The sequence below is a fragment of the Pseudopodoces humilis genome, chromosome 21 (genome assembly GCF_049639895.1).
Source record: "Pseudopodoces humilis isolate 2021_Gansu_Grassland_sample_001 chromosome 21, ASM4963989v1, whole genome shotgun sequence".
NCBI lineage: Eukaryota > Metazoa > Chordata > Aves > Passeriformes > Paridae > Pseudopodoces > Pseudopodoces humilis.
In genome coordinates this window covers 488,729-505,684 of record NC_142220.1, presented here as the reverse complement: position 1 = coordinate 505,684, position 16,956 = coordinate 488,729, and the positions used below count along the sequence as shown (strand labels likewise).

Below are 16,956 nucleotides of genomic sequence, written 5' to 3'. Positions count from 1 at the left end.
CCCCGGGAGGGGCTGGCATCCCCTCGGCCCCACAAATCGCTTTCCAGAGCTTCCAGAGCTGTTTGCAGCAGGTTTTCCCCGTGGCTCTGGGCCAGCCACGCCACACACTGCTGCTCTGGAGTGTCTGCAGCAGAAGTGCTAAGTGCTGCGAGTGTACCAGGACACTGCAGCATGTCACTGCCTGGGGATACTGTGGAAAATCCCAGCTCCAAACGGCTGGTCGTGTGCTGGAGGCTCCGGCAGAGACGGAGCATCAGCAGCTGCTGGCACGGCCCTGCCTTTGTGCATCGCGTTTGGCCAAGATGGAAACTGAGCCGAGCCCAGGTTTCGTTTCCTACATGCCCCAGCACAATGCCATCCCGGCAGCCTCGGCACTGCCACGGCTCCGGGGCTGGGCACGGTGCTGCGCCGAGATGTGGGGCAGCAGGGAAGAGCCGGTGGCGGTGCCGCGGGCCCTGGAGGGCGGAGGTGCGCGGTGGGACGGGGACCCGAGCGAACACGGGCGTGCGCCCACGCCGGCTGTCCCTGGCGGGCACCGGCACGTAGGCTATTGCCATGGCAGCTGTGACAGCGGCGAGTGTGGTGTGGATGCGTCAGGGCTGCTGGCAGCACCGCAGGCCCCTTGGAAACCCCAAAACCCCTCTCGAGCTCTGCCAGCCAGCGGGTGGTTCTTGGGGCAGAGGGTCCCCATCGCTCTGGGGAGCGCAGGGAAGCCAGTGCCACTGGGCAGGGCCCCTCATGTCCCCCCGAGGTGCGGGGGTCCCCGCAGCTCTCCGTGCCCGTGGGACTGGCAGGCGGGCAGGCTCGGGCGGTGGTGCCCGGGGCGTGCGGGCAGGGCCGGCCCGGCAGGGACCGCAGCGGGGCCCGGTGGCTCCGGGCGGGCGGAGCCGGGGCACGGCGGCTCGCAGCGGGAGCGTGGCGGAGCGCACGTGTGCGGCGGAGTGTGCATGGGGGAGTCCCGGGCGGCCCCTCCGCGGCTCGGCTTCCGCGGCACCCGCGCTGCACCAGCCCGACTCCCGGTAAGACCCTTCCTCCCCGGGGAGCCGGCGCCGGGGAGGGAGACGGCTCTGCCCGCCCGGCCCCATCCTGCCCGGCTGCTTCCCCAGCGTGTGGCCGGGGTGGCGAGGGCGGCGGGGAAGCCATCTGCAAAGCGGCGGCGGTGGAGGGGTTAAGTGCGGGATCAGCTGTTCTCATGTCATTACGGATTCTCTTCATTTTATACAGAGCTCTGTTTGATGTCTGAATGCACAGGGGACTCCCCCTCCTCCTCCAACTCCCACCCCTTTTATTTCGCTCCCGAGCCCTCTCTCCTTCCTCCTCCCCTTCCTTTCTCTCCCGCTCCGCTCTGGCTCACGCACACCCTTTGCAGACCGTGCGCTCAGTGCCAGTGGCTAATGGCCCCGAAGTGAAGAGCCAAGCGCTGCTCCGGCGGCGGCGCGGCCGGCCTGCCGCAGATGAACCCTCCTAACTAGCGCCGAGGGGTCGGGAGGGCCGGCGAGGAGGGGAGAGCCCGAGGGGCCAGCCGGGAAGACGAGGATAGCGGTGGATAGCAGTGTGCGGAAGAGGACGGACCCGCGAACAGCTCCACGGCTACCTGTCGACACATGCTGTGCTCCATGGCTAACTCGGGCTGCCTCCTTGTCTCCAACTCAGGCATGCTTCCTCACTCTCTCCCCTGTCCTCCAGCCTTCCTCTACCTCCAACAGGTAAGCCACCCTCTCCGGGGGATTTTTTTGCTTTCCGGTTCACACGTGTTTCTGGCTGGTTCCCTCTCGGCAGAGGGTAAGAGCCTGACAGCTTCCTGCCGGCCTGCAGCCCCACGGCAGCCGGAGTTGTGCCCGGCTCGGCTCCCCGGCCGCAGCTTTCGGGGTGTCTCTGGTTTCCCCCCGTGGTGGCGGGAGCACGGCCAGGGCAGAGGCGCGGGCAGTGCGGCAGGCAGAGCAGCCGGCGCGGGTCCAGCGCTTCCCCGCCTCGGTGCTGCTGCCGCTTGGCGATGATGGATGCTCGGATAAAGGAGCGAGGCTCCTGCGTGGCCTGAGCAGCCTCCAGAGAGAAGGGAAGGTGATGGGCTCGTGTGTGCGCTCTCAGGGCGCGTGTCCAGAGCCGGGCCGTGCAGTCAGGTGTGCGTGGGTCTGTCCCGCTGTCACAGGAAGGTGCTGCAGAGGGACTGGGGGACGTGGCCCCAGGCGGGTGCCAAGCTTGAGCAGCCCGGATGGAGGGTGCTGAGGCCGTCAGTTTGGTCCCTCACCTGGGCCGAGGTTTTGCTGTCCCACTGGGCTGCCCTGAGTCCTGTGCCGGACCCTGAGCGCCGAGTTTCCGGGCCCATCATCCCAGGGGAAGCGCAGCTTGGGAGAGGCAGCATCTTCTTCAAATGCCTCTGTGCTGCATCGGAAATCCTGTCTCCCAGCCAGGCAAACCACTCCATTTGTGCTTTCAGGAGTTTAAAAATTCATGGCATCCTCCCCGCGCTCGGCGTGGCCGGCGCGGTTCACCCAGCGGCGAGGACGGGCCCACAGGTGCCAACCCTCCTGTGTGAAAGGCTGAGGAGCGTCTGCTCCCTCGGGAGGTCCGTGGCCGTGTCCGAGCGGGGTCGTGGCCAGTGGTGGTGGGGATGGCGAGGCCCAGGTGACCCTCCCGCAGCGGCGGGGGGCTGGGGGAGCCGGTGCCGGTTACACAATCGTGGGCACGGGGCGCGCGGGGGCTGCGGCAGGGCTGCCGAGGCGGGCGCGTGATTTATTGCACCCTCCTGCGGGCAGAGCCCAGGGACGGCCAGGGCTGTGCTGGATTTCCTCCTGCCTTCCCAAAGCCGCTCTGAGGTCCCTGTGGCTGCTGCACATGTGACACGGAGCCTGTCCCTGAACCCCCTCCCGTCCAGGAGATGGTTTCTGTCCCTATGAAGGGAGCACATGGATGCTTTGGTCTGGCAGCCAGTGCAGGGCCCAGAGGCTCTCTTGCAGCATGGGAGATGTCTCTCTCCAGCTGGGATCCCCCTGTCCCTGGCCACACGAGGGGCTCAGCTGTGCCGCTCTCTTGCCCTGCGGAGCGCTCTGGTGTGGATTGGCCTGGGTCTGGCAGCCACGGGGGTGACAGCGTGGCCAGACCGGTGCTCCCAGTGCCCGCAGGGCTGGGCAGAGCAGAGCTGCGGGTCCCTGGGAAGCAGCAACTTTCCTGGGTGTGCAGCTCTGCACCTGGCAACTCCCAGTTCCCCCATCACCCTGCCTGGTTTGATTTGACCGTTGTGTTCCGCATCTCTTCCTCCCTGCTCTCCCAGAAGTCTCCTGCTCCTTGGCAGCAACTCTGGACTTGCAAGCCAGGAGGAGGGTTTTATTACAGGATTTGGAGTTGGATTTTCACCCGGCTGATGAGCACGATGGAGGTGAAAATCTCCATCCTCTTCCTGGGCTTTATCCTGTGCTGAGGTTCTGCACCCAGTACTTGGGGACGGGTGTTCCCCATGCACGTCACAACAGAGCATCAGGGATGTCACTGGTAACCACCACGTGGGGCAGGGGCACGCGCTGCTGATGGGCCCCTCAACGGGTGTGCCTGGCACCTGCTTTAGCTCTGAATTTGCTCTGGATTTTAGATGTGTCCACCTGTGCCACCTGCACCTTAGGAGCACGCAGGGAGCCATGCTGCTTCTGCCTGTGGGCACGAGCCCACCCCAGAGCTGGCTCTGGCCAGCTGGCCTGGCTCACCTCTGTGTGGCAGGGACACCTGAGAGGGTTCAGCTGACTCTCCCTGAGTTGGTTGCACCATGGAGTCTGGGGGACTGGGTTTTGAGCCCCTGGGTTACAGGTCCCCGTCCAAATCCCTTATGGGTTTGTGAGGAGGTGTTCCATGATAGTGCCTGAGCCAGTGACCAGGACTGAGTCTGCTGGGCTGGCCGGAGCTGGGGCCTGCCAGGGTCTGCACGCAGTACCTGCCCTCATCCCCTCCAGACAGTGCTGTTCCTACCAGGAGCCTGGGGCTGGACCGGTTCCCAAGGATGCTGCTGGTGTTTCGTAGCTCCCAGCCCCAGCGTTTTCAGCTGTGTTGGGATTTGAGGGAATGATCAAGTAATGAAGCTCTCAGCAAAAGTTCAGTTCTTCCAGCACCGGGGAGGGCTCAGCAGTGCCAGTGGCTCTTCCAGGTGCTGTGGGTGCCTCTCAGCTCCCTCTGCTCCACTCCTGCCCTGTGGCCACCCTGGCCCAGCCGCAGGAGCCGTGGTCCGTGGCATTCTGGGTTGTGCAGCCAGTGTCCAGGAACTGCCCTTGGCACTGCCGTGCTCCAAGCGCAGGACATGTGGAGGGCAGAGGCCACAGGAGGGTGGGTGCACGTCTGCAGCAGAGCAGCCTGGGCCGGAGGGAACCACATCCTTCTGCGCAGGGACATTTGGCTCTTGCTCGGTGAGGGTCTGGATGTGGAAGGACACTTTGGTGGCTTCGTTTTGTTCACAGAGGAATCGGTCAGTGCTTGGAACACGTCTCTGCTGTTGTGAGTGGGCAGGTGATGGCTGCAGGACAGGGCTCGCTGCTGACCCAGAGCAGACCTGGGCTCTGAGGCTCAGCATCAGCGCTCTACCCCCGCACGGCCCGGGTGCAGCCCCAGCCCCGTGCAGGTCTGAGCCCAGCACAGGCCGATGTCCAGGTGTGCTGAAGCCCACTGCAGCGCTGCCCCCTCGCCGGGAACACCCCCGGTGCTCACAGTCACACCATGGCACAGGAGACTTGGCTGAGCAGCGCCTGGCCCGCCGGGAAACAGCCTCTGCAAATCCTGCTTGGAAAATTCCTTTCCAAAAGGGCTGCTGCCAAGTTTAGCATGTTATATTTTTAGGGAGCAGGTCTATTCCGAGCGGTGTTGTCGCGTGTTGCAGCAGCGGGTTCGTTTCAAACCGGGTTTCTCCCCCTGCTCGTGCGTCGCACGGATGCGAGATCTGGCACGGCAGCTCCCGGCTCCGGCCGTGCTGTGGCAGCTGCCCCGCTCCGTGAGGACAGGCCTTAAAGCCCCCAAAAACACGTCTTCTGGTTCGGGTTCTTTTACGTTGAAAACACTGACATTAATTTTAGCTTTGCAAAGCTGCTTTTCCCACAATAGCTGTGATTTTGGCCCACACTGCCTGGCAATGCTCTTTTTATAGGTATATTCCTATTTTTATGCTATAGTGATGGGTGAATGAGTAGATTAAATTAGATTTAGTATCTGTCATTCTTTAAAGCATCACATGCAGCTGGGGGGGAGGGTGTAACAAAGAAAGGATAATTAGGAGAGCGGGTGCAGGCCACCTCCACCAGCTCCACCACCCCTGGCCCAGGGGCTGCCCCCACTCCAGGACCAGCATCCAGAAAATGCTTTTGGAACATGGTTTTCCTGTGCTGCCCCCAGGCCAGGCCAGCTCCACGGTCTGCAGCCAGGGCTGGGCAGGGTGCTGGGCACTGCAGCTGGGCACCCCAGGCACCTCCAGGAGCTTCAGGGTCACTTGTCTGCAGGGATGGGGGCTCCTGTGTGGGGGCACTGTGTCTGCAATAGTGGGCTTCCAGGGAGGAACCAGGGGCACTGTAGCTCCTCCAGGAAGGGCGTTAGTCACACTGGTGCAGCTGGTTTTTGTAGGCAGGTGTGGGGCTGGGTGCTGGGAAGGTGTGGGGAGCTGTGCCGGTGTTGGGAAGGGTGCCTGGGCACAGGAGAACTAAATGTCCATTGGAGGATCTGGATCTTGCAGTGCTGGTGTGAGCCTAGCAGCGTGTGGGCAGGGGCTGTGTGGTCCTGGCCATGCCGTGGCTACTGACCCAGTGACATGCTGGTGCCATGGAGCTGCGGGCTGGGAGCTGCACTGCCCACAGACAAACCCAGCAGTGCTTTAACCTGCACCACCTCCCTTGGCATTCCAGGGGCCAGGAGGGAGCAGGTGTGTCCCCTCACTCCCTGGAGCATCCCAGCAGCTGAAGAGTTTGTGGTGGCCACCACAGCGCTGTGGGCATTGCCTGCCAGGGGTTGGGGGCAGTTCCCAAGTTCCATACGAGCCCTGCTGTGCCCGGCCAGGACCCACACCCGGCTCCTCACCACAGCCTTCAAACAGCTCCTGTGGAAAATCAAAACTGGGGAGAGAAGAGTGGGAGCAGGCGACAGTGGCAGCTTATTTGTGATCTGCATTGTGTGGGGAGCCCTTAATTAGAGGTAATTAGACTAATTAACTTGCAAATGAGAAACTCGTCTTTTTCTCCTTTTCTTTTACAAGAAAAAATAGAAAAGACGAACAACAAGATAAATACTGAGGCTAATTACGTTGTACCTGCCGCAGACCCCTCCAGCTCACGGGATGCCTCTCTCCGCACCAGCCTGGCGCTGTGTGCCACCCCTGTCCGGGTGTCCTGCGGTGGCTGTCCCCACCCAGGGCTGGTCAAGTGTGACCAGGCTTGTGTCCCCATGTCCCCAGGGTCCCCGGTGGCCAGGCCCTGGCAGTGCCCAGTGCCACAGAGGGCGTGGATCCAGCATCACAGCCGGCACACTCCCTGCCAAAGCCATGCCATCCCACCCCAGGACCGGAGCAGGGACCTCCCCTCTGTGACACCACCCGGTGCCCGGCTGTTTTCCAGCTCTTCCCTCGTGGCATCTCTGGTTTCCCCTCACTCTGTGCCACACACCCTGGGGGCTTTGTTAGCACAACCCGGTTCAAATGTCTGATTAGTCTTTAGGAGATCGAGGGGTCAATTTTCCACAGCTCCTTCCTCTCCATTTAACTAATTTAACTGCACGATTGTTACAAATTTCATTTTATTATAGTGCTGCTTCTCAGTCCAATTGAATTACCAAAATCTCATTTTCTCAGAAGTGCTGAATATGTAATTAGAGGAAAAATTATGCTCCTGGCTGCCTATTAGAGAGGGCTGTGTGCAAGCACTGTCCAGGCACACACATGGGCCCGTGGTGCCACGAGTGCCCACACCGCCTGGGCGAACAAGTGCCACATGCAGCTGTGCCAGAGCCCCAGCATGGTGACAGTGCTGTGACAGTGACAGGGTCTGGGGGTGGGCTCTGCAGCTGCAGGACCAGGGTTCAGCTGAGTTCCTGGAGCCCTGTGAGCTGCAAGGCCAGATGTGGGGATGGCAGTGGAGCTGGTGTGGGCTTGTGGGAAGTGTGAGGCCAGTGGACATGGCCATTGATCCCACTGCTCACGGTGTCTGGAGCTGTGTGCGTGCAGCTGGGCTCTGGCAGCTCCACGTAAGGATTCTAGAGCCCATTTGCCCCCAGGCCCAGCAGACTGGTCACCACTGAGCCGTGGATCTATGGGCATCTGCATCTGACACTCGGGTACCTGCAGAGCTCAGGAGGATGTTGATGAGGACTCAGGTTGTCTCCAGCCCGTCCCTGGGCTCTGCAGCCTAGCTTGTACCTTGTGTGCCACCCGTCACAACCTTTTGGTGGCCACTGGGGACCAAACACTGCTGGGAATCCCAGCCAACTCTGCCAACAGCAGGTCTGACTCGCTCCGCTGTGCCTGGAGGCAGAGCTGTGCCGGGGTGCCACCGAGGACTCCTACAGGTGTGCCCAGCCCCGGGCGAGCCCAGGCCCCGCTGGCGATGTCGGGCTGTGTTCGGGGGGAGCCAGAGGGCCGTGCATCGCGGAGCTCTGTTCCTCCCGCCGCCCTGCCTGCTCCTGCCGTGTCCCCGGCGGTGACACGGCCGCCAGTCCCTCCCGGTGCAGTGGCACCGGGACACGGCGAGCTGGGAGCTGCCGGCCGAGCAGGCGGGGGTGGCCGGGAGCCCCCCCAAGCACCCCCGTCTCGCCTTGGTTACACAACATTATCATTTCATAATACTCTGAAATATACATGAAGTTGGCTGAATGCAGATGAAATTGCACCATTTACTTCATGAATATTTCATGAAGCCTCCGCTCCGAAGTTTCCAGCTGGCAGAGCCAGGAGCCGGGGCCGGACCGTGGCCCCTTCTGCCCCGTGCTGAGGTGACAGGGACACACGTGCTGGTGTGTGCCCGGGCCAGCGTCTTGTCCCATCCCCGCTCCTGGAAGTCATGTGGCTGCCAGCGCTCCACCAGTGCTCCCCAGGCTGCCATGGGCAGCGGCAGCAGCAGCAGCGTCCCTGGCTCTGTTAGCTGGAGCCCGCGGGGGCCGAGGGCAGGAGCAGCGTAGGGGGATGCAGAGTGCCGGGACGGTGTGTGGCAGCCCCGAAAAACGGTGTTTCTCATGCCAACAGGCTGCTCTGCTTTCCCCCGCTGCTCTTCCTCCCCCTCAGGTCCTTCCTGCTCACTGGAGCGCTCCTTGCCCACCGCAGCATCCCCGGCAGATGCCGTTACCAACCTCTCACCCCTCCCTGCGCTTCGGTGATGAAGACATTCAGTGCAGCAGCTGCTGCCTCTGGTCCCTGCAGCGCCTCACTCCTTCTCTGCTTCCTCCAGAGGGCCCATCCCCATCGTGTCCCCCGGCTCTCTGTGGGATCACCGTGTCCCCATTTTGGGGGTAAGCCACCCAGCAACACCTCCTGACATCCCCCCGGTGGGCAGGGCTCGTCCCTCCTGGGGCACCCTGACCCCACTGCCCCGCAGCCAGGAGCTCTGCGGCCGGTGCCTGCACAGCGCTGGGCACTGCTTTGTATGGATGGCACAGCTTTTGGGGTAATGAAATATTTACAGGTCAGTGGTTTTGTGAGAAATGACAGGGATCAGTCAATTCCTTTTCAGGGAGTAATTTTCTTCCCCTTCGTGGCCTCTGTTCCGTGTTGACAGTCATTAGCACGAGCGAGCGGCCGGATGGGAGGGGGAATCTGCATCTGTCACGCAGATGAGTCGTGCTGGCCACGGTGATGCCTGCAAGGGCCCAGGACGCCTGGGGGCTACCTTGGGCCATGCCAGGACCTTTCTGTCTCCACTGGGACATTTCTTGAATCTGTCTCTGCCGCTCAGCACAGTGCCACCCCGTGCTGCTCCAGGGCAGCGGGCATCAGGGCAGGTGGTCCCGCTCGCTCCAGTTTCCTGCTGGTGGGCACTGCGGGTCCCCCACAGGAGACGTTTGGAATTGCTGAGCGCCCTGCCCTGTGCTCAGCAGTGACCTCAGGCTCCCTCTCCATGTGGCAAGGGTGTGCCCTGGCATTAGCAGGCAGGAGCCATTCCAGGTCACAGCAAAGTGTTTTCTGCCAGCCCTGCCCTGCCTGCAGGGTATGCTTCCTGCTCCCAGTTTGCAGGAGCACCTGGGGGGCTCTGCGGATGCTGTGGTGCCGTGGGCACCTCTTTCCCCCCACAGCAGGTGTCTGGTTCCCAGTGGGAGGAGCAGGACAGCCAGAGTCAGTGGGGACCGCTGTCAGGGTGGGGAGGTGTGTAGCGACAGGACTGTCTTCCCTCTCCAATTGCTCTGGCACTCCCCATGTGCCTCCCCCAAGCTGTTCATGCACTGTGACCTCATGGTGACATGAGCAAGCAGGGTCAGCTGTGACTGGGCAGTGCCATGCCATGACCAGGCAGTGCCATGCCGTGAACAGGCAGTGCCATGCCATGACCAGGCAGTGCCATGCCGTGACCAGGCAGTGCCATGCTGTGACCTGGCAGTGCCATGCTGTGACCTGGCAGTGCCATGCTGTGACCTGGCAGTGCCATGCTGTGACCTGGCAGTGCCAGTGTTGTGCTGTGCCACCCCTGCACCATCAGCACCGCGTGGCGCAGGTAGGGCACAGCTGCGGGCAGAGTTGCCCTGGGCTGAAGATGGAACTGGGGTCAGGCCAAGGCAGCAGGATGGCCACGAGGCTTGGAGGAAACTGGCACGTCTGTGTTGGCTGCGGTGGCGGCAGGGGATGGGTGCTGGTGACAGCCCCGAGCCCCAGGCACTCCTGCGTGCCACCGTCACTCTGTGCTGGCACACCGAGGTTTGGTGGCCCATTGCAAGCGCTCGTGGCTGGCAGCTGCCTCATCCTTCCTGCAGGGCTCTGCACTCGGCTGATTGCTCTGACCTGTCCTCTGCATCCGGGGGCTCCTGGCACATTGTTTTCTTAAAAAGGAGCAAATGTGGGAAACGGCGTCGTCAGCCCCGAGCTGACAGGCACAATCACCAAAATGCGGTGTCGGCAGGAACTGGCCCCACGCTAAATGACTTGAAAGGAAATGGCCTGGATTGTGCTGAGGAGGCAGAGTGTGGGGGGAGAAAGCAAGTGGAGCAAACAAAAAAACTTCATTAATTAAAGAAACTCGTTAATGAGGGACATTTAATCAGCTAAAGATGATACCTACCCCTTGCCTGCTGCGGCAGGCACTGCGCAGGGCTGGTGGTGCGAGACGGAGCCGTGGGCAGGGCGCAGGACACTGCACAGGGGACACTGGGCAGGGGACACTGGGCAGGGGACACTGGGCAGGGGACACTGGGCAGAGGACACTGAGCAGGGGACACTGGGCAGGGGACACTGGGCAGAGGACACTGGGCAGGGCACACCGTATGGGGGACGCTGCAAAGGGGAAACCAGGCAGGGCAACTTGGGCAGCCTGTGCCAGCCTCTCCGCTGCCATCCCTGGGGCAGTGCTGTTTCGGCACAGGGTCGTGCCGCAGTCCTGCTGGTACCTGCCCGGGCAGGTGGGCAGCAGAGCTGCCGGGGTACTGCTCGTGCCCCCTGTGCTGCCAGCTTTGCTCCAGGCTCAGGCACTGAACTGACCTGTCTCATCATAAACGAGGCCAAGGGCTGTTAGCATCACAATTTATTTTACAGCAAGTGTCGAAAGCACTGTGTGGGAGCATCCCCGCGCCCCAGGAGGATGGGTGCTGGCAGAGCAAGGGATGTCTGTCAGAGCCCCTGTCCCTGGCACCCAAAGGCCAGCACTGTGCCACGGGCTCCCTGCATGGCCAGACACCCCAAGCTGGGAGCTTGGGTGCTTCTCGTGGGCTGCAGAGGTGGGTCCCCAGGGACCCCCTGGGTGCTCAGTGCAGGGGAACACCCAGAAAGGGCTCCAGCCACTTCCAGGGAGGAACAGAGGGACCCTCACTGCTTGGGGCTGCCTGGGGATGGGGCTGTTCCAGTGGTGTGGAACAGGGTAGAGTGATGTCAACGGGCACCACACAGCCAAATCTGTCAGTGTTCCCTTCCCCGTGGGACCCTGGCCCGCAGCAGCCCCACTCGAGCATCTCTGTCCCCAGAGGGGGTGGCCAGGCACGGGGAGCGGACAGGAGGTGCTGGAAGCCGTGGGTCTGTGTCTCTGCAGCACCTGCAGCTCCAGCGCCATGAGCAGCAACCAGGGGAACTTAATGGTCCCTGAACGGAATAATACCCGGCCTGACAGGCACTGCGACAGCCCTAATTAACAACTGATACAAACGTGGCTGTTGGGACAGCCCTGGGAGGACCCAAGACCAGGGCAGGTGGGGACAGTCCCTGCATTCCGTCTGCCCGCTGACGTCCTGGTCCCTGCGTGTTGGTGGCTGATGCCGGCTGCAGTGACAGCAGGGATGGATGTCGCTGTCCAGTGCGGGGCAGGCAGGAGGGATGTGGGCTGCTCCTGGTTGAACACGTGCAGGCAGGGAGGGACGGGCACGGGGCACCAGGGATCAGGCAGGGAGGGATGCAGGCGGGCACGGTGGGAGAGTGGCCACGGTGGCTGTCGGTGTCTGCCTGCTCCCTGGAGAGGAGCTGGGTGCCGAGAGCCGGGCGGGCGCAGGATGGAGCCCTCTGGCGCAGGATGGAGCCCTCTGGCCCAGGTGGAACTGGCAGCTGCGGAGCGGGCAGAGCGTTGTGGGCAGCTCCCGGGGCAGGGCCGTCGATGGGCTCGGCTCCTGCAGCGAGCCAGCCCCGGCCCACACAGGCAGGTGCGTGGGGCTGGCGCTGAGTCAGCTCGGGCAGGCGCTGCCGCTGCTGCCGATGACTTGCAGATCTGCAGCGGGGCGATCCCCGCTGCCTTCCCGCGTGTCCCCCTGCGGCTCTGCTGCCACCCTCACAGGCGCGACAGCCCTGCGGGCTGGGGATGGCGGCTGCCGCCCCCACCTTCCCTCCCCAGCATAAATCGGCGACACACGCAATTAATGCGCTTGTCTCTGCGGGCTGAGCCACGGATGGATTTCACGGGCCAGAGGCTGCTGCGGCACGCTGTAAAGCATCCAGGGGCTGCGGGCGCTGCTCCGCGCGGCCCCGGGACCGGCCCTGGGGGCCGCAGCTGCAGCGCAGATGTGCGAGCGGGACCGTGGCTGTGTGCTGGGCTCGGAAGATGGACAGGAGGTGGGTGGGTGTGCAGACCACGCTCAGCCTGCGAGCCCCACACTGCGCTCCCAGCCCCACACGAACCCCAGCAGCCCTTGGCCCTTGGCGTGGGTGCAGCTCACCCCGTTTGACCAAGGCAGCCAAGTCAGCTGCGTTAGAGCGAAGGGTCTAATCAAATATTTAGCAGTTAATTGATCCCTGTCTGGTGTTTGCCAAGGGGCCATCAGCATCCCTCCCTGCCGCCCCTCCCTGCCCAGCCAGTGTCGGTGCTGTGCAGCTCCCAGTGTGATGCTGCTGGCCGGGCTCTGCTTTACCCTGTGCTGGGCTCCAAAATGGGCCTTGACCAGCTCTCCCTTCCCAAGGAGAGGCATGTGCCATCTTCAGGAGTTAAACCCTACATGGAGACCTCCGTCCTCCTACCCCATCCCAGCACAGAAGGCAGGCAGGGCATAGGAGCAGGAGAGGATGGGGCTCAGCTGCTGGCAACGTGACCCCCAAAGCCACCAGAGCACAGAGACAGCCCAGGGTTTGAGAGAAACACCAAGGGCTGGGGTGTAGTGGGGTGGGTGGGGCTGGGGCTGGCTGTGGAGATCAGAACCCCATCCTGGGGCAAGTGGCAGCCCAGATGTGCCAGCAGCTAAGGGGGATGGTGCCGCTCTCTCGGCAGGGTAACCAGGACGCCACGGCTCCGCCGGACGCGATGGCTCAGCCCTACCCCCCAGCCCAGTACCCCCCGCCCCCCCAGAACGGGATCCCCGCAGAGTACGCGCCGCCGCACCCCCACCCCACGCAGGACTACTCGGGGCAGAGCACGGTACCAGAGCACGCCATGACCCTCTACACACCAGCACAGAGCCACTCGGAGCAGCCAGGCACCGACGCCAGCACACAGTCCATAGCAGGGACACAGACGGTACCGGTAAGGCAGTGCCTCAGGGTGTGCTGGGTTCGGGGCAGTGCCACAGGCACTGGGGAACAGCCCTGCTGTGGGGATCCGGGGCAGTGCCAGAGCTGCCAGGAGGGTCCTGGGGCAGTGGTGCTGCCTGGCCAGAGTCCCACAGGGTGCCAGGCTGGGTGTTCCTACCATCACCCTCCCTCACAGCCCCCCATCATTTCTCATCACCTGTGATCCACTTGCCTGGCTCTGCTCTCCAAGATCGTGGCCATTACAGGGCTGGAAGTGCAGCCCCAGGAAGGCGCTGAGCTCAGCACTTTGCAGTCCTTCCACATGGTCCTGAGAGCAGTGTCTGGACCCCCACCCTGAGCATCCCCACAGCCCCACCATCATCCCCCTGGCTCAGCAGGAGGGAGGGACATCCGTGGGGTACTGCCCAGAACCTGGGGACCACGGGGTCCAGGGTGTCCCTGGGGGCAGGCAGGGCCAGGCGCAGGGCAGGGGACGTTCCCCCCGCTGGGGACACGGGGCTGGCACGGCCAGGGGCTGATGGCAGCGGTGCCTCCCACAGCAGACAGACGAGGCGGCACAGACAGACAGCCAGCAGCTACACTCCTCAGACAACACAGACAAGCAGCAGCCCAAGAGGTTACACGTCTCCAACATTCCCTTTCGATTCCGGGACCCCGACCTGCGGCAGATGTTTGGGGTGAGTACAGCTCCATGCAGCCATCCCTGCTCAGTGCTGCCCCTTGGCACCATGGAGACCTTGGCACTGTCACCTCCCAAGGGCCTATCCTGCCCAAGCCCTGTGTGTGGAGTGGGGAGTGACACAGAGCCCTTGTCCCCCTCCACTGTCCCCTTCCCAGCCCTCATTAGGACTCAGAGCAATGCCAGCTAATGAAATTTTGGATGACACTCCCCAAGTCCTGTCAGAGTGGGAGCCATGGGAGGCACAAGGGCTTTCCCCTGCATGTCCCTGGGGGACCCCAGTGTGGTCCCCAAGGCAGCCCTCTGCCCACCCCTGGCACAGAGCCCCGTGCCAGCAGCTCTGGGTGCAGGGCCAGAGGCTCTGCAGGCACTCACCCCTCTGTTCTCTCCACTTGCAGCAATTCGGGAAAATTCTGGACGTGGAGATCATTTTCAACGAGCGGGGCTCCAAGGTGGGTGATGCCCATGGCCAGCACCATTCAGCCAGTCCCGGGGAGGGTGCCAGTGGAGCCAGGTTGCCCAGCAGTGCTGTAACCTGCTCTCCCCTCCTCTCCTGTCCCATGGGACCCTGGCATGCGGTGCCCCATCAGGGCAGCCCCAGCACCAACTGGGGAGGTCGCGCAGGCCCCTGCACCCAGCCCCGGAGGGAGGAGAGGGCTCGCTCTGTCCCACCACGGGCAGCTCGTGTCCCTCTGTGTCTGGATGTCTCTGTTGTATCTTCCCCACTTTCTGTGCCCCTCTCCCAGACTCTTCTCCCAGCTTGTGGGCGATTCTGGGGCCTCAGCCGGGATCCCCGGCCCCTGCGGGACCCCAGTCTGGGTTCTTCATCTCTGCACTGTGGCAGCCTCACCTCCTGCGCCAGCTCTCCTGATTCACTCCCTCTCTCTCTCTGTCCCCACACCCTCTCTCTGTCTCTCTCTGTCTCTTTCTTTCTCCTTTTCTCCTCTGCTCACAGGGTTTTGGGTTTGTAACTTTTGAAACTAGCACAGATGCCGACCGGGCACGGGAGAAGCTGAATGGCACCATCGTAGAGGGCCGGAAGATTGAGGTGCTCAGATAAGTGTGCTAGTGCCGTGCCATGCCTGCGTGTGCGTGTCCCCTGCCCGGGCTGCGGGACGCTCGGGGCAGCTCCGGGTCCGGGTGCCCTCGGTAGCTGTGCCCAGCGCGTGCATGTGTCCCTGAATGTGGCACGGGAGCATGTGTGTCGGCTGCCGGGAAGGTCATCGCTTGGCACAAGGAGTGTCTGGCCCAGAGGAACCTCCCGGGTGCACAGAGAGCTGGGGTGCCAGCTGGGGCTGCCTTCTGCCTGGTACAGACGAGTCTGGCAGACCCCCCTGCCCACAGCAGCCGCCCCAGGCTTTGCAGGGATCAGGCTCTGCCCATTTGCCAGCAGCTCCTCGCTGGTGGCTGGCGAGTGGTGGGAAGCAGGGTGGCACGTGCAGAGGGAGTGGGACAAAATGTCCCCAGCAGTGCTGATGCAGAGAGGGAGCCTGGCAGGGCACAGCAAATGCCCCATGGACAAGGGAAACATCACCCAACAAAATCAGGCAGGAGCTCACGGGCAGCATGTCGGGGCTCAGCCTGAGCATGGCACCGCAGCTCTCGGGGCACCAGCCAGCAGCCCGAGCCACGCTCACAGCTGGAGGAGCATGGAGGCCTGGGCTGGCCAGAGGCACGGGCAGGTCTGTGTACAGCGGGGTGCTGCAGGCAGAGACTGGTCTCGTGTCTCTGGTGCAGCCGGCATCCTTTGCTCCGGCATCTGAAGCAGCAGCAGCAGCACGGCGGGCCCTGGACCACAGCCTCACCAGCTCCACGTCCCTCAGGCACTGAGCCCCCGTCCCTCTCTCTCCAGGTGAACAACGCCACAGCCCGTGTCATGACCAACAAGAAGGTGGCCAACCCCTACACCAACGGTAAGGGCCAGTGTCCAGAGAGGGGGGCTGCGGCAGGCAGGGGCACCTCCGGGCCCTGGCACTGGCTGGCTGCCGTGAAGCTCTGGCAGTGAATGCCCTCCACGCCTGCAGGCAAATGGGAGAGCAGCTGCTCGTGCCCAGTGCAGGAGCGCAGCCCCCCGTGCCCTCCTCCTGCCTGGGGATGGGGCTCTTACCCCTCAGAGCACCATGAAGAGTGCCCTGTCCTCACCAGCTTTCCCTGACCACAGGCTGGAAGCTGAACCCAGTGGTGGGAGCAGTCTACGGCCCCGAATTCTACGCAGGTAACGTCGGGCTGCCCCCAAATGTCAGCTTTGCACTGTGTCTGCTGCTGCTCTGTGCAGTGAGCAGCCCTGGCCCCTCTCTCTGTCCTTCACACCTGCCTGGACAGTTCCCCCTATCCCATCCCATCCCATCCCATCCCATCCCATCCCATCCCATCCCATCCCATCCCATCCCATCCCATCCCATCCCATCCCATCCCATCCCATCCTATACCCTTGCCCAGCATCCCCGCAGGGCCATGTCCCTACCAGGCTGAGGGTACAGGGGTGGGCTCTGCCACAGACGCTCCGTGGGGGCTGTGTGCACCTGCTGTGGAAAGCCCACAGGTGTCCCCTGCCCCCTGCAGTAACGGGGTTCCCGTACCCCGCCACGGGAACGGCCGTGGCCTACCGAGGGGCACACCTACGGGGCCGAGGACGCGCCGTCTACAACACCTTCCGAGCCGCGCCGCCGCCGCCGCCCATCCCCGCCTACGGCGCGTGAGTACCGGGGGGCTGCTGCACCTGCCTGGCCACAGGCTCTGCCCCAGCCCCAGGCTGTCCTGCTGCCCTCAGGGTGACCCTCACACTCACCAGCCTCCTGTACACCAAGGCACAGGACGTTATTGCAGCCAGGGTGGCTGGTTTAATGGAAACTGGCTCCCAGCACGTGCAGCTGTGATGGCTTTGGTCACAGACACAGCCGTGGCCATCTGTGGCTGCTTGGCCACTCCCAGCCCTGGGATCCTCCTCTGGCATGTCCCACCCTTGGCAGTGCCCTCTGCGTGTCCCCAGGTCCCCGCCCAGCTGTGCCTTTGGGGCCTGGACAGCCAGTCCTTGCCAGCCAGCTGTGGGGCAGTTCAGCTCCCCCCATTCACTGCCCTCACCCCACTCCCCTCATCCAGGGGCGCTTGCCGGGCTCTGATGCCTCCGCCTCATTTCCAGGGTCGTCTACCAGGACGGGTTCTACGGAGCTGAGATCTATGTAAGTGACAC

The 16,956-nt window shown here is 63.3% G+C and overlaps 1 protein-coding gene across 8 annotated transcripts in view; it reads left to right on the top strand.

Annotated features, from left to right (window-relative positions):
- Nucleotides 1-16,956, top strand: part of RBFOX3 (RNA binding fox-1 homolog 3) — a 131,289-nt gene that overhangs the window by 109,604 nt on the left and 4,729 nt on the right. For 4 of the 8 annotated variants that reach the window (XM_088065317.1, XM_088065314.1, XM_088065315.1 and 1 more), the window contains exons 4-12: nucleotides 1,370-1,706; nucleotides 12,828-13,079; nucleotides 13,627-13,764; nucleotides 14,165-14,218; nucleotides 14,722-14,814; nucleotides 15,619-15,679; nucleotides 15,928-15,981; nucleotides 16,329-16,461; nucleotides 16,906-16,945. In XM_088065317.1, coding sequence (XP_087921443.1) covers nucleotides 1,605-1,706; nucleotides 12,828-13,079; nucleotides 13,627-13,764; nucleotides 14,165-14,218; nucleotides 14,722-14,814; nucleotides 15,619-15,679; nucleotides 15,928-15,981; nucleotides 16,329-16,461; nucleotides 16,906-16,945 — 927 coding nt within the window. In that variant the 5' untranslated portion in view covers nucleotides 1,370-1,604. Of the gene's footprint in view, nucleotides 1-1,224; nucleotides 1,707-12,827; nucleotides 13,080-13,626; nucleotides 13,765-14,164; nucleotides 14,219-14,721; nucleotides 14,815-15,618; nucleotides 15,680-15,927; nucleotides 15,982-16,328; nucleotides 16,462-16,905; nucleotides 16,946-16,956 lie in introns of all 8 variants that reach the window. The other 4 variants (XM_088065318.1, XM_088065319.1, XM_088065316.1 and 1 more) reach the window with 3 other exon arrangements.